This window comes from Ambystoma mexicanum, chromosome 2p, assembly GCF_040938575.1.
Source record: "Ambystoma mexicanum isolate Mex_15411 chromosome 2p, UKY_AmexF1_1, whole genome shotgun sequence".
NCBI lineage: Eukaryota > Metazoa > Chordata > Amphibia > Caudata > Ambystomatidae > Ambystoma > Ambystoma mexicanum.
The window spans coordinates 1414618806-1414631340 of NC_090923.1; the positions used below are offsets into that span (position 1 = coordinate 1414618806).

Consider the following 12535-nt stretch of genomic DNA (forward strand, 5'->3'; position numbering starts at 1 on the left):
TTTCTGAAGCAGCGAAGCTGGCAGGATACGAATATCATAAGATGAGGAATACGTGGGAGTAACAGCCAGTCAAAAGAACGTTACAGTTGGTAAGTAACTTGTTCTTCAGTGTTATACTAGGTTATATTCCTCCACAAATATGGTTAACACATTCAAGATAGGGGCATATCTGGAGGGGGCTGAGCTTCTCTTGTTAGAATATGACCACAGAGCACTGCTTACCAAACCTATTATCTTGAAGGAATCCAAGACCTTATTGCAGACCTTAATTTGGGGAAAGCCCCCAGATTGGATGGTCTACCTCCTCAGTTTTTCAAAACATACTGTGATATAGTAGCGCCTAAATTACTGACAGTGTACCAATATGCTCTTTAGAAGGAAATACTCACTATCATTGCTTGGAAGGCACCTATTGTGGTTCTACCTAAACCTAATAAGGAGATATTACAATGTAAATCCTACTGCCTTTTTTCCATTCTCAATTTTGATATTAAGGTCCTGGCATAAAATGTAGCCAAGAGCTTAATGACTTTGCTTCCCTCTATAATTCTACCCAAGCAAAGTGGCTTTGTTCTGGGAAGGTCGACGCATCTAATATTCATGCATTTTTCAATGTATTTCCCCTCATTAATCCTGAGGTGGATGCAATTGCTGCATTATTAGACACATGGAAAGCATTCAACCCCCTGGAGTGGGATGTAATGCTTTCTGTGATGACACAGGTAGGGGGTGGGGGTAGGACAACCATTTTAAGGCACTGGTAAAATGATTGTACACTGAGCCTATGGCTACAGTCTATACAAACGGAACTGTCTCTGAACCCTTCCCACTCACCAGAGGCTGCAGGCAGGGGTGCCCCTCATCCCTTATCCTTTTTGCCATTGCAATCCTGCCTTTTGCCTCTATACAGTATGAATATCACGCTCATCGAGGCTTAAAACTATACAATCAAGCTGTTCTATCCCTATATGCCAGCGACCTTCTCCTCTATGTTGAGATATCCACAGCAAAGCGTTGTCGTTTGGTGCACGAGGTACAGGTATTCAGCCAACACGCGAGGTACAGGTATTCAGCCAACACGCTGTCCTACTGAATTCCTGGGACAACACTGAGCTTTTTTCCCTGACACACAGAGCCAAACCCTCTCTTAATACAAAAGACCTAATCTGTAATGTTAACTATGGTAAACATTTAGGAATAAACATGGCACAAACTCTGCAGAACCTCTACGACTATAACAATAACCCCCTACTGAAGGAGGTACATGGCAAAGTTCAGAAATGGATTAAACTCCCACTGTCCATGATGGCCTCAATATCTTTCATTAAGATGGTTATTTCGCTGAACTGTCTGTGCCTCTTCACTAATATCCCATTACCACTACTGACATAGTGTTGGTCCAACTGGCACGTGGGAACAGGCACTCGTTTCTTAGGACATTGTAGTTCGCCATTTTAAAGCCTGGGGTGTTAAATGTACCGGACAAGGACGATTATGCCGTAATGGCAATGGCTCAACATTCCATACAGTGGTACAACCCCTGCAAACTGAATGCCCAGTTGGAAAGGTTTCTTACCCTCCGAGCCCCGCTGTAATCCTCACCATTGCAAAATCCCAGCCACAGTTTACATGAAGTGAACCCTGTCCAAGCAAATAACTGGGCCTGTCATAGGATACACAAAAAGTACAATCACATTATGCCACATACCCCTAGTATATGAATTAACAGAATTCAGGGCCCCCCTTTCACGTTTTATACGTTATAGTTATAACACTGCTCAGATATAGCCTGGTACTGCTTGATAACATATTTGTCAATGGGTCTTTCAATTCTATACAAAACTTCTGGCAACTGGGGCCCCTCCCATTCTTCATGTTCTCCTGACATGCAGAACATATTCCTTTAATTCCTGAACCCTCCAGAAGCTAGCATAATAACGGAAGGTCCACATACCCGATGTGTTTTCCTTGATGTATAAATTACTGGATTTTTTGCGAAAGAAACACTCAGTGGGCTCCAAAAGGAAATGGGAGGAAGCACTGAGATTTTGGCTGGAGGACAGAACATGGGGCAAGGCATGATGTCACCAGGCCATGTGAATATCTAAGAACCCTAAATGCCAGTGGATACCGTTCAAGTACCTGCAACAGCTATACTGTACACCAATAAAGCTCAGAACATTCGATTCAACACCCACTAGAGCATGCCCAAGATGTGAAATGGAGGATGCAGACTTTATGCCCCTTGCTTTGGACTGCCTGTTGGTAAAACGATTTTTGAGCCCATCTTCCCTTTCTATAGCAGCCATAGAAGCAGGGAAGCTGCGTCGGCGTCCGGTGCCACCGTAACAAAAAGGTAAATGGGGTTGAGGACTGGGGTGGGAAATGGAGGGGTAAAAAAGAAAAGGGTGGTGGAATGATGGCAGCCGGAGGAACCAGCCATCAGGCAGCTTGGACGAGATTGTATGTTTCAGCCCGCGTTTCTAGCCCCTGATTGGCTGGTTCCCCTGTGCCGGGTGCTAATGGTGAATACAGCACCTATATTTACCCAGGAACAAATCACGGTGGCCTGGATGAATGCCTCTAAGGATGTGGTTTTGAGAATTATTGTGGGCAAATAACTGCAAACGCACATATGCTGTTCTGGCACATCCTAGCCAGACCTAAGGACATCTGGTCTGTGGTAGCTGCATATCTCCGTGAATCTTCAACCTATACCTCCAAATTCCCAGTGCAAGTGTGATATATATGGTAATGCTATTGCACCAATATAATGCCATCAACTGCATTCTTCGAAAGAATGCACCTGTGAGACACGGAACAATACTATGGCTGTAACTGGATGTTACTTTCTACCTCTGTCACCACTTATGTGTCATTGTAAAATCAAATAAAAAATGTTTTTTAAAAAAATATGGAGCCATGAATATCTGCCTCCCAAGTTATCTCTACTGCACAGGCACCCAAGGCATATTCATCCCATTGAGTTCCATGCTGCATGGTCGACTATGCAGGACACCACAGTGAGCTTCTAGCCCATTCACCCTGGTCGAAGCCATGAATGCATAACTGTGGCGGAGAGTAGCTTGGAAATCACCTAAATAAATTATTAATGAGTTCCTTAACTGGGGATCAACGAGCACTGTGATAAATTACAGGCATTTTATGTACAGACCACATTACTGGTCTTGTGAAGCCTGCCAGTGATTATTTACCCAATCTGAGGATGGCCTGCTTTCAAAGCAGGTCAATAGGTTGCAGTTACCCAATGAGTGTTGCAGTAGAAGTGCCACCCAGTTTGGAAAGTTAATCCTTAACTAACCTCAACCTGATATGTGCTCAGGGGCATATATCAGGTAAAGAATTTCTCTGTCCAATATTGGACATTATAGAACAAATCCAGGAAGATGAAGAGCTTGCTCGTGGCACTTTGGCTCTGTTGCCTGGTGAGCTGGGCCCCCACCACTGAGGCACAGGTGGACCTCAGCAAGCTGTCCCGCCTCGGGCAGACTTGCTTGCAGCTAGCAGTCAAGGCTTTCAACACAAACAGAAAATACATCTTTACGGTGGCAAGCGTGGAGGAGAAGGTAGGCATGTTAGGGAAAAGAAACAATCTGTGAACTGAACTGATGGGAGTATCTGAAGCCAGAGGGAGCAGAGTTATTACCAAGTGTCGTACTACAAAGATACAGAGGAACACAGACACACGGGAACATCGCCACATAGGAAGAAAGTGAAGGCATAGACGGGGACATGTACCCACATACATATAGATGCATAGACTTTCCATACAGAGGCACATGGACACATAGACACGTGATATTCTATAATAATGTGTGTAGTGCGGCGTAGACAATCTCATAACGTGGCCCTTGCGATGTGTGTCGTGTAGGGTGGTCGCCACTTTTCACAGACTCCCATGTGTGGTTAGGCCTATGTACGTCTATGGGTGGTATTAATCACAAGACCCTCTGGTGACGTTTAGAATAACAGGGCTTTGTGGTCCTCATGTGTTACTTCAGTGGAAAGGAACAAAATGACAGCTTCAGATATATATAGCCATGATGTAGCCCCATGACAGAAAATTAGGTGGTCTTTAAAAGTACTTAACGAGGAAGGCAGTGTGTCTCAGAGTAGGGGTGCAGTCACAGCAAAAGCCTCAACAGCTGGTCTTAAGGCAGTGAAGCATGGACTCTAGTGCTAGTTCTCCTCAGATGGTGGCAATGCCAGAGATGAGATGAGTCGGATGCATGTTTTACACAGGAATGGAGGCTAGTGGGGTAGAGGCTCTACATCCCAGCCACAAAGCAATATGTTTATCTTGACTCTCCACTGAATGCCAGTGTACTTAAGCTAGCTTTGCTAAATGGGAATGTGCTGCTTCGTGTTTATACAAGAAGGGTGTTATAACAGTGTTGTAGTCAGTGCATGAGGCATTGCGGCAGTAATGCCACTGCACTTGTGCAATGTTGATGAATGCAATAGCTGCTGTGCTTGGTCCTCTGTAAGAAGAGTAACAAAGGCAGCACCCACAGTGCACCACGCTATCCATATATACAGCCTGGCTTACATTACTCTGCATCACTTGCGGGTGCACGTTATTTTTGTGTATGCCTTTCCTTTTATATTAGATATTTAGTCTCACGACATGCCGCTATTACTATCTCTCTCTTTACTAACGGCCTTCTAGATCAGCAGACTCACTCGTGTGTACCGTGTATTCACTGCCGTCTTGGTATTTGGATTTGACAAAGCTTGCTTTTGTTTATACTGGAGTACACAGCCTGTGTACACAGCCAAAGTGCAGGTTTCCATTAACACAGTAGGACCACTCTAGCTATGACAACAGGCAAAGATGTGTGCATACTAGCGCGGCCAGTTCAATGCAGGCCGATTCGGTGTGGCCGTTTCGACGCAGGAGCCGGTTTGGCGTTGCTAGTTTGGCATGGCCAGTTCGGCGTGGGGACGTTACGACGCCAGTATGTTTTGGCGTGAAGATTGTCATCATTTTTTTTAAAATGACAGAGTCGTGCCAAAACAAACTGAAATATGAAACTTAAAAAAAAGATTGAACAATGATGTTCAAATATGTCACACTCCTAACATTCAAACTACAAGATGAGGATGATGGTGATTTTTTCTAAAGTATCCTAGATATAAAAGGACGTATCCCATCATCCGTTACGCTCCATTCCTCCTCTCATGTGTGGCCCTTACTTAAAACCAAAGACAAATAATCATCCCTATCAACTGCAGCCCATTCAGACTACAACAAAATCTCTTGCACAACCCAAATTACCAAAACAATGCGCATCAAATTCCATACTGCAGGTTCGCACCACAGGAAGGGGAAGATGCACAACATTTGACTTATTTCATTGGACAGCCACATTAGCCCATAGCACTTAGGAGGTTCAGAATACAGAGGTTTATGATTTGATATGATATGGCATTTACAACGCGCCTATACACAAGTGCTTCAAGGCGCAACGAGGCAAGGGAGGGGAACAGAGGAACGACAGAGGCAACAATCCTACTAGGCCAGGTGCCATTGAGATCGCGCAAGAGCATGGGAGTGGGGAAGGGGAAAAGTGCAGGGGAAAGGGCAGGGGGGAAATGCAGTACATAGGATAACAGTAAATAAATAAAGACAATAACAGCTGGTGGCAAATGCAAGTGTAAGTGCCGACATCAGGTGTCAAGTGCTAGAAGGAGATTTAGGGATACAGAAACAGTCCCTGAGTGCAATGGTTTCCAAGGGGGCAGTGCAGGTGTGTACTGGTGGGCAGTGGACCTCGGCCCGAGATCAGAGGGTAGCCAGGTAACCAGTTCAATTTCAGATTCAGCCAGGAGATCAGCAGGGGAGAGGAGGAGAGAAAGCAGAAGCAAAGAGGAAGGTCTTGAGGTGCTTCTGGAACCGGAGATGGTTCTCAAGTTTCACAGAGGCTGGGAGGCTGTTCCAGCAGAAGAAAGAGATCTACCACCCACTAGCTGCTTGGGGAAGCGACTAACCCTGAGGGAGTTGGATGCGGATGAGCAATGCGCTCGAGAAGGAAGATATTTAGGAAGAGAGTGTTGAAGGTATTGAGGTCCCAGGCCCCAGAAGGCCTTAAGGACAATGCAGAGGGTTTTGAACTTAATCCTTGCCGCCACTGGGAGCCAGTGCAGAGATTTCAGTCCTGGAGAGATAGGATCCCTGGGCTTGAGGCCAAGGACAATGCTCGCAGTCCTGTTTTGGATGAGTTGCAGAGGGCGGAGAGTAGAGGCAGGCAGATTTAGAAAGAGGCTGTTGCAGTAGTCCAGCCTATAGAGAACCAGAGCTCTGGAGACAATGAGCTTCTGGGGGAAGGAGAGGAAGGGAAGACTACTTCTGAGGAGGTGCAGCTGGTAGTGTGACTTCTTAGAGACGTCAGAGATGTGAGGAGAGAAGGAAAGTGTGGAGTCGAAGGTGACGCAGAGGTTTTTAGCCTCAAAGGTGGGAGCAGGAAGAGGGCCAAGAGAGGCCGGCCAGAGTGTGACAGGAAAGGAGGGAGCAGGTGTGCTGATGAGGAGAATCTCGGTCTTACTGGCATTAAGGCAGAGATCATTGGTGGCACGCCACTCCTGGATGGCAGACAGGCAGCCAGAGATGAGAGAAGGAGAAGAAGTGGCAGAAGGGAGCCTGAAAACGAGTTCCGTGTCATCCGTATAGCACTGAAAGTTGGGGCAGAGAGCTGCTATGCGGTGGGCGAGAAGTACCGGTATTGGTTGAACACCAGGAAGAGAGGTTAGACCCCTGGGGAACACCACAGGTAGAGATAGAGATAGAGGAGAGGAAGGACCCAAGTTGGACCTCGGAGGTTCGATCAAAGAGGAAGGAGGTCAGCCAAGCCAGGGCCTGATCGGTGATACCCAGGTTGTCACGGAGACGGTTGAGCAGGATGGCATGGTTTACCGTGTCAAAGGAAGAACAGAGATCAAGTAAGATGAGGACACAGGGAATGTTGCAATCGAGGTTGGAGAGCAAGTGTTCACGGATATGTTAATTAAAATGATTCATGATTTATAAACACATGGGAAGGCTTATTATTTAATGTGAGTGCCCCCCACCAGCCCCAACCACGAACTCTGGCTTCAAACATGCACTTATAATGCTGTTGTTCCAGTCGTTCATATTCCTGTAGTGTGCAAGTTGCTATGGTTGACTTTCGCAAGAGATAGTTCCTGATTTTAACTTGTTGATCCGTACCTTTGGCCAAATAAGCGCCATACTCTTGGAATAATTCGGAGGCATGGGACAGGTAGTGACTATGGGGAAGTCAACGATGTCTACTAGCCTAGGCGTTAGCCATTCATCCTTTAGTGGAATATGCACCACACAAGGCTCATGTTGGTCAGCACATCAATCAGAATGGACTTGATCCCAGTCCAAAAGCCTCTTCCTCCAGCTTGCAATGTCTTCTGTTCCCCATTCAGAAGGATCTCATGTTTGCGCTCTGACAGGGGGCGCTACATTTAGATACTTCAGCGAGGCCAAGGCCGCCCCATGCATAGAGGGCATAGCCAGACACTCGGCTACCACGATGTCTCTGCCCCTTGCATCTTCCAATGACTTGGGGTTGCTGTTGCTCCTCCAGCACAGTGCGCCTTTGCACATGCACCAGGAAATGCCCCAGCATTAAATGATTCATTGTCACAAATGAAACACGTTAACAGGTATAGTACCTGTCAATGAGCGTCATTTGTGGCAAGTAATCTGTTTGTATTTGGCGACAGGGCTTTTAGACAGCTGCAATGTCAGCCACGTCTATTCGCCCCTCTCGCCAAATCGAGAGCGCCAGAAATTCTTCTGCGTCGAAATTGGTGCACCTAAATGACCTTCGCGCCAAATTGGTCGCGTCAAACTGGCCCCTGTCCAAACGGCGGCACCAAAACGGGGTGTACCGGGAATTGCCATTGTCTCTATATATTGCAAGTCAACAGCTCCCTCTAGCTGCGACACCAGGCGATGACTGCATCATACAGGACAAACATACATCTTATTGTATTATATTGTTAGATTAGATTGCACTATTTGACTTGCATGGACTGGAACTTAAATCTGCAGCCTGGCACTTTTCTGTGTCAAGGAATTTATTGAATGGGAGACTGAGGGAACTAGAATAAGTCACAATGAAAAAAGGGACAGTTGGAGGGAATACTAGGATGTGCCATGAAAGGCACGGGTCGACAAGTCCTTCCTGCAGCAGCACACCGAGGAAGTCGTCATGTGATGCGTCAAATAATCACCTTTGAAAACGACGGACTGCAATGGAGAGGGTTATAGTGAGATTGATCAAGTCCTCCGTGTAAGCCTTGATTAAACTTCACGAAGATTCCTGTTAGGTTTCGCATGGGTCACGTTTATAATGTAGTCCTGTCTTATGTCACTGGCCTAGAGTGCTTGATGTTAGAATGTTGATGAATGAATGCAGCTCAGGAGAATGTTGGGTGCATCTGTCTGAATGTGTCAGTTGGGCGCCTGAGCTGGAGTGTGAAGGATGGCTGGTGGGTTTCTGCTACGCAGTTATGTCTTGTCTCCTGTCCAATGTAAATACCATAAGAGAAACTGGATGCTGTACATTTGTAACTATGTAAATAAAGCTGCCTGGAACAAACACCATGACTCCACAGCAGGTCTGTGTCTCGAGTCCAGCTTTACTACAACATCCAATACACTTTATTACAGTCACCTGACAAGTCACATTAAATAAGGAAGTCTGGAGGCTGGGTCAGGTTATCCCAGTCAGCTGCAAGATGTGTGCACATTTTCGCACCCCGAGCAAGAATGTAAACTTCTTTAATGATTTTGGAGTTGGAGGAGAGTTGGGTGCGTCACTGCAGTGTGTCTTTTGTTTCCACTATTGCTGGAGGTGGAGACTCGTGAACTAAAAATCAGCAGGAAGCGGAGCAGAGTTGGAGGAGGGTTGGGTGCAGTCATTGCAGTGTTTCTTTTGTTTCCACTATTGCTGGAGGTGGAGACTCATGAACTAAAACTCAGCACGAAGCGGAAAGAAGCAGAGTTGGAGGAGAGTTGGGTGCAGTCACTGCAAGCGTACCCAGGGAGCCCGGCTTGTGTGAGACACAGATTATTAATTGAGGAGCTAACGGAACAAGTGGGGCGCAGTGAACTGCAAGTACCCTCCACTTCTTAAACACTACCCGGGAATGCGTGGGAGTGTGGCTTTCCCCGTGTGGTGAAGAGTGCCATAGCCCGCTGTAGCCTGTGGAAGTGTCTTTGCTTCTATTTTCACTGCTTTGATTCAGTTTATTGGATGTCGGGAGACCCAACAGACTTTGCGACCTGCTTCTGTAGGTGTTCCTCCTTGAATTCTCTCTGTTTTCAGGCTCAACTACACGACTCCCTCCAACTGGTTCGCACTGACCATATATCTTGTTGCTTTAATACAACCTGCATTTTAAAGCCATTTTAAGATGCATATTTATATTGTTGGGTCATGTTGGAAACTTTTGGTATTGTGCACAAGAATTCATTTTTAAACATGCCGGGAAAGTTCAGTTTGAGGTCGAACATGCATATACCAAAAAAGAATGCCTCCTATCTTAAAATGCAGGCTGGGGGTGGAGCTTGTGAACAAGCAAAAAGAAATAAAGGGACCTTTTCAAAATCTCGTAATATGAGCTCCCTCAGCGGTTCGCACAATAAAGAAAAAGGGCCTGGCACCATTGACTCTTTTTTTTATTTCCAGAATCGGTGCCTCGCAGCTCACTTCCCCCTCTCATGGTGTTGGAGAACAAACAACTGGACAGTGTCCCTTCTGACACTATTCTTCCAACTAAGGGAATTAACATTACTCATTCAGATTTTTCATTTTCAGCCACGGATAATAATCATTCCCTGCTGGCTTTGTGTTACTCCTTACGTGACTCTTTGGCGCCTGAAACTCAATCACATCACTTGCCAGCAGCACAGAATGCGTCAGAAGACCCTGGTGCCCTTATACCCGGAACCACTACCTCAGTCATAATACCTCCACTCCGCCTCGATAATGAGCTTAGACTGTCGGCCTCCCCAAACTTGTGCCCTTTGGAGGATGGGGTGAATGATGCCAGCACTACTGAGCATGAGAGGCAGAACATTGAGACTCGTGCTCAGTTTTCTGTATTACACTTCACAATGAAAGTTGTATTGAAAGTGTGTGGAAGGAGTCTGGAAGAGGTTTCAGTCCTGGCAAGTGCCAGGACTTCCAAGGCCGATGATGACAGGAAATTAGATATGATATGATAGGTTATTTTTAACGCGCTAAATACCCAGAGGTTTCTAAGCGTGGCGATATGCACTCGTTGTCGCTGTAGTGTCATGTACTTCTACTAATCTGAACCTACAAAGCAAGACGCCTTCGAACGAAGTGGTGGATATCACTGGTGTCGATCCTAAGATTTCCGAGTCAGAGGAAATGGCCCAACTCCCTAGTGAGGCCTCGACCATTTACCTGACCCACAAAAATGTAGGAAAAAACGAGTAAAAACTGTAACTGCAAGTCATTTGAGATAAAATGATCTACACACTGTTGCAGGTTCAAAGGTATTTTCTGTAGCCAAAGTGCACAATAACAAAAAAAGGCAAAGGGGAGAGGCAATAACGTTGGTAGTCCCATAGGGACCCTAAGCAGCTGGGTATTAAATGAGGGCCGCCCCCTATCTGATGCGAATGAGGAGGCTGAGCAGATCATCAGTGCTGATCCTCCTCTGCCTCCCAACACTAATTCTATCTGCAGTGTGTATCACGCGCATCATTTAATTCCAGTAACTCAAACTGTTATTTTATTGAACATTTTGCAACAGGGTGCGGATGCTGTCTCAGACAAAACGCTGGAGGAGGTTTGGGCTGACCTTCCCCACGCAATTAATATCAACAAGCGAACTCAGAGGAAAACCAGATCCAAGCCCCATATCAATAGGGCAGATTTTCTTTCCTTGACCAGCAAAATCCTTCCACTCAATTCTTGACACTAAGGATTTTGATTTTACTGAACCCATTGAGAACCCTAAACATCAGTTTAGCAGGATACATTGTAGTGCGAAGGAAACTGCGGAAATGATAAGATCATACAAGAAACAATATCATGAGCTTGAGTATGATCTTGATGTAGTTGAGGAGATTACCATACAGAAACCTACTGACCTGAATATAATTAAGGGAATAATGAATGCCATTGGCAACAGAATCTCCAGTGTCAATAACGATGGCAGTCAACAATCTAATATTTTGGGCATTTTGAATTGGCTAGTTCAAAACCATGCATCTGTGCAAACAAGCGGAAATTGAGAATTAGTTATCTCATCCCAGAATACCCGTGGATTCTCTCATTTGCTTGAGGCTGGAGGGTCTTTAGATCTCTTGCTACAGAATGATATCTTCCTTTTACAGGAAGTATGGCTGCTCTCAGGAATGCTAATCGACGGATATCAAGTGTTTCAAATATTGGCAGAGAGGCTGCCCATTTGGGGGCCTCGTTATCGGTGTTACAAACCATTTAAATGCAGTGAGAATAAAGACCTGTACTGATAACTCCCATGCCCTTGCCGTCAGAACATGCCATGAGAAAATAGCTGGTGGTATTAATATCCTAAATGTATATGACCCTCCGGGCTCCTCAAGTAAGTCTGAAGTTATCTCAGAATCTGTAATTGAATTGATTTGCAAGATCAAGAATGCAGTTGAAGAGGATCCGATTTATATTGGGGGGCACTTTAATGCAAGATGTAATTGGCCTAATTAAATCCAGGAGACCGATTTTGTCCAAAGTAAATCTGAGACAAACCATTCAGGTAAAAAAAGTGTTCTAAAGGACTTCTATGGGTAAATTTACTTTTCGATTGGGACTGCTACCTGTTGAATGGAAGGGGGGATATACCAGGAAGGAGCACTTGGAGATCGGCGATAAAAACCTCGACCCTTGGCTACTTTTACTGCAACTCCCTGGCTCTTCCTTTTGTCAGGAAGCTTGAAATCATGGATACATGCTATGGTGACCACGCCATCCTCACACAACACATGATTGGTAGCGTAGAAATTGGCCATCATGCCCCGGTCGGGGAATTAGATGAGACCCGGCAGGCAGTAGGATACGCTGGACTGACAGAAGTATCAAGAATGCTGGGAATTTCTTTATTGCGCAGGCTGAAAACTTGCTGGCCTTATTGGGCAATCTATCTGCCAACAGCACTGAGGCTCTGATAAAGGATTGCACTTCTAGTCTGGGGGTGCAAAAGGCCTATTTTGCTATAGTGAACTCCCCATCTTAGAGGTACCGATTCGATAAAAAAAATTGTGAAGCAAAAAAGCATTTAAGGCGAGAATCGGCTGAGATTAAATAAAGCAGCCGCTCCATTTTGGATTAATGGCCGCATTACGACTCAGCAAAAATAAATACTGTAGATGGGTAAAGGATTGGGTCTCCTCAGGCAATAATGCCCAGTGGCAACACTTGGCAGCTATTGCAAAGATTAAGGACTCTTGTAAGCTTTGGAAATTGTTGAGCACTTTCAATTC

The 12535-nt window shown here is 45.5% G+C and overlaps 1 protein-coding gene across 1 annotated transcript in view; it reads left to right on the forward strand.

The window, feature by feature from the left end:
* The first annotated feature begins 3369 nt into the window (after positions 1–3369).
* Positions 3370–12535, forward strand: part of LOC138567566 (uncharacterized) — a 171228-nt gene continuing 162062 nt past the window's right edge. The window contains exon 1 of the mRNA XM_069645915.1: positions 3370–3587. Coding sequence (XP_069502016.1) covers positions 3408–3587 — 180 coding nt within the window. The 5' untranslated portion in view covers positions 3370–3407. The remainder of the gene's footprint in view (positions 3588–12535) is intronic.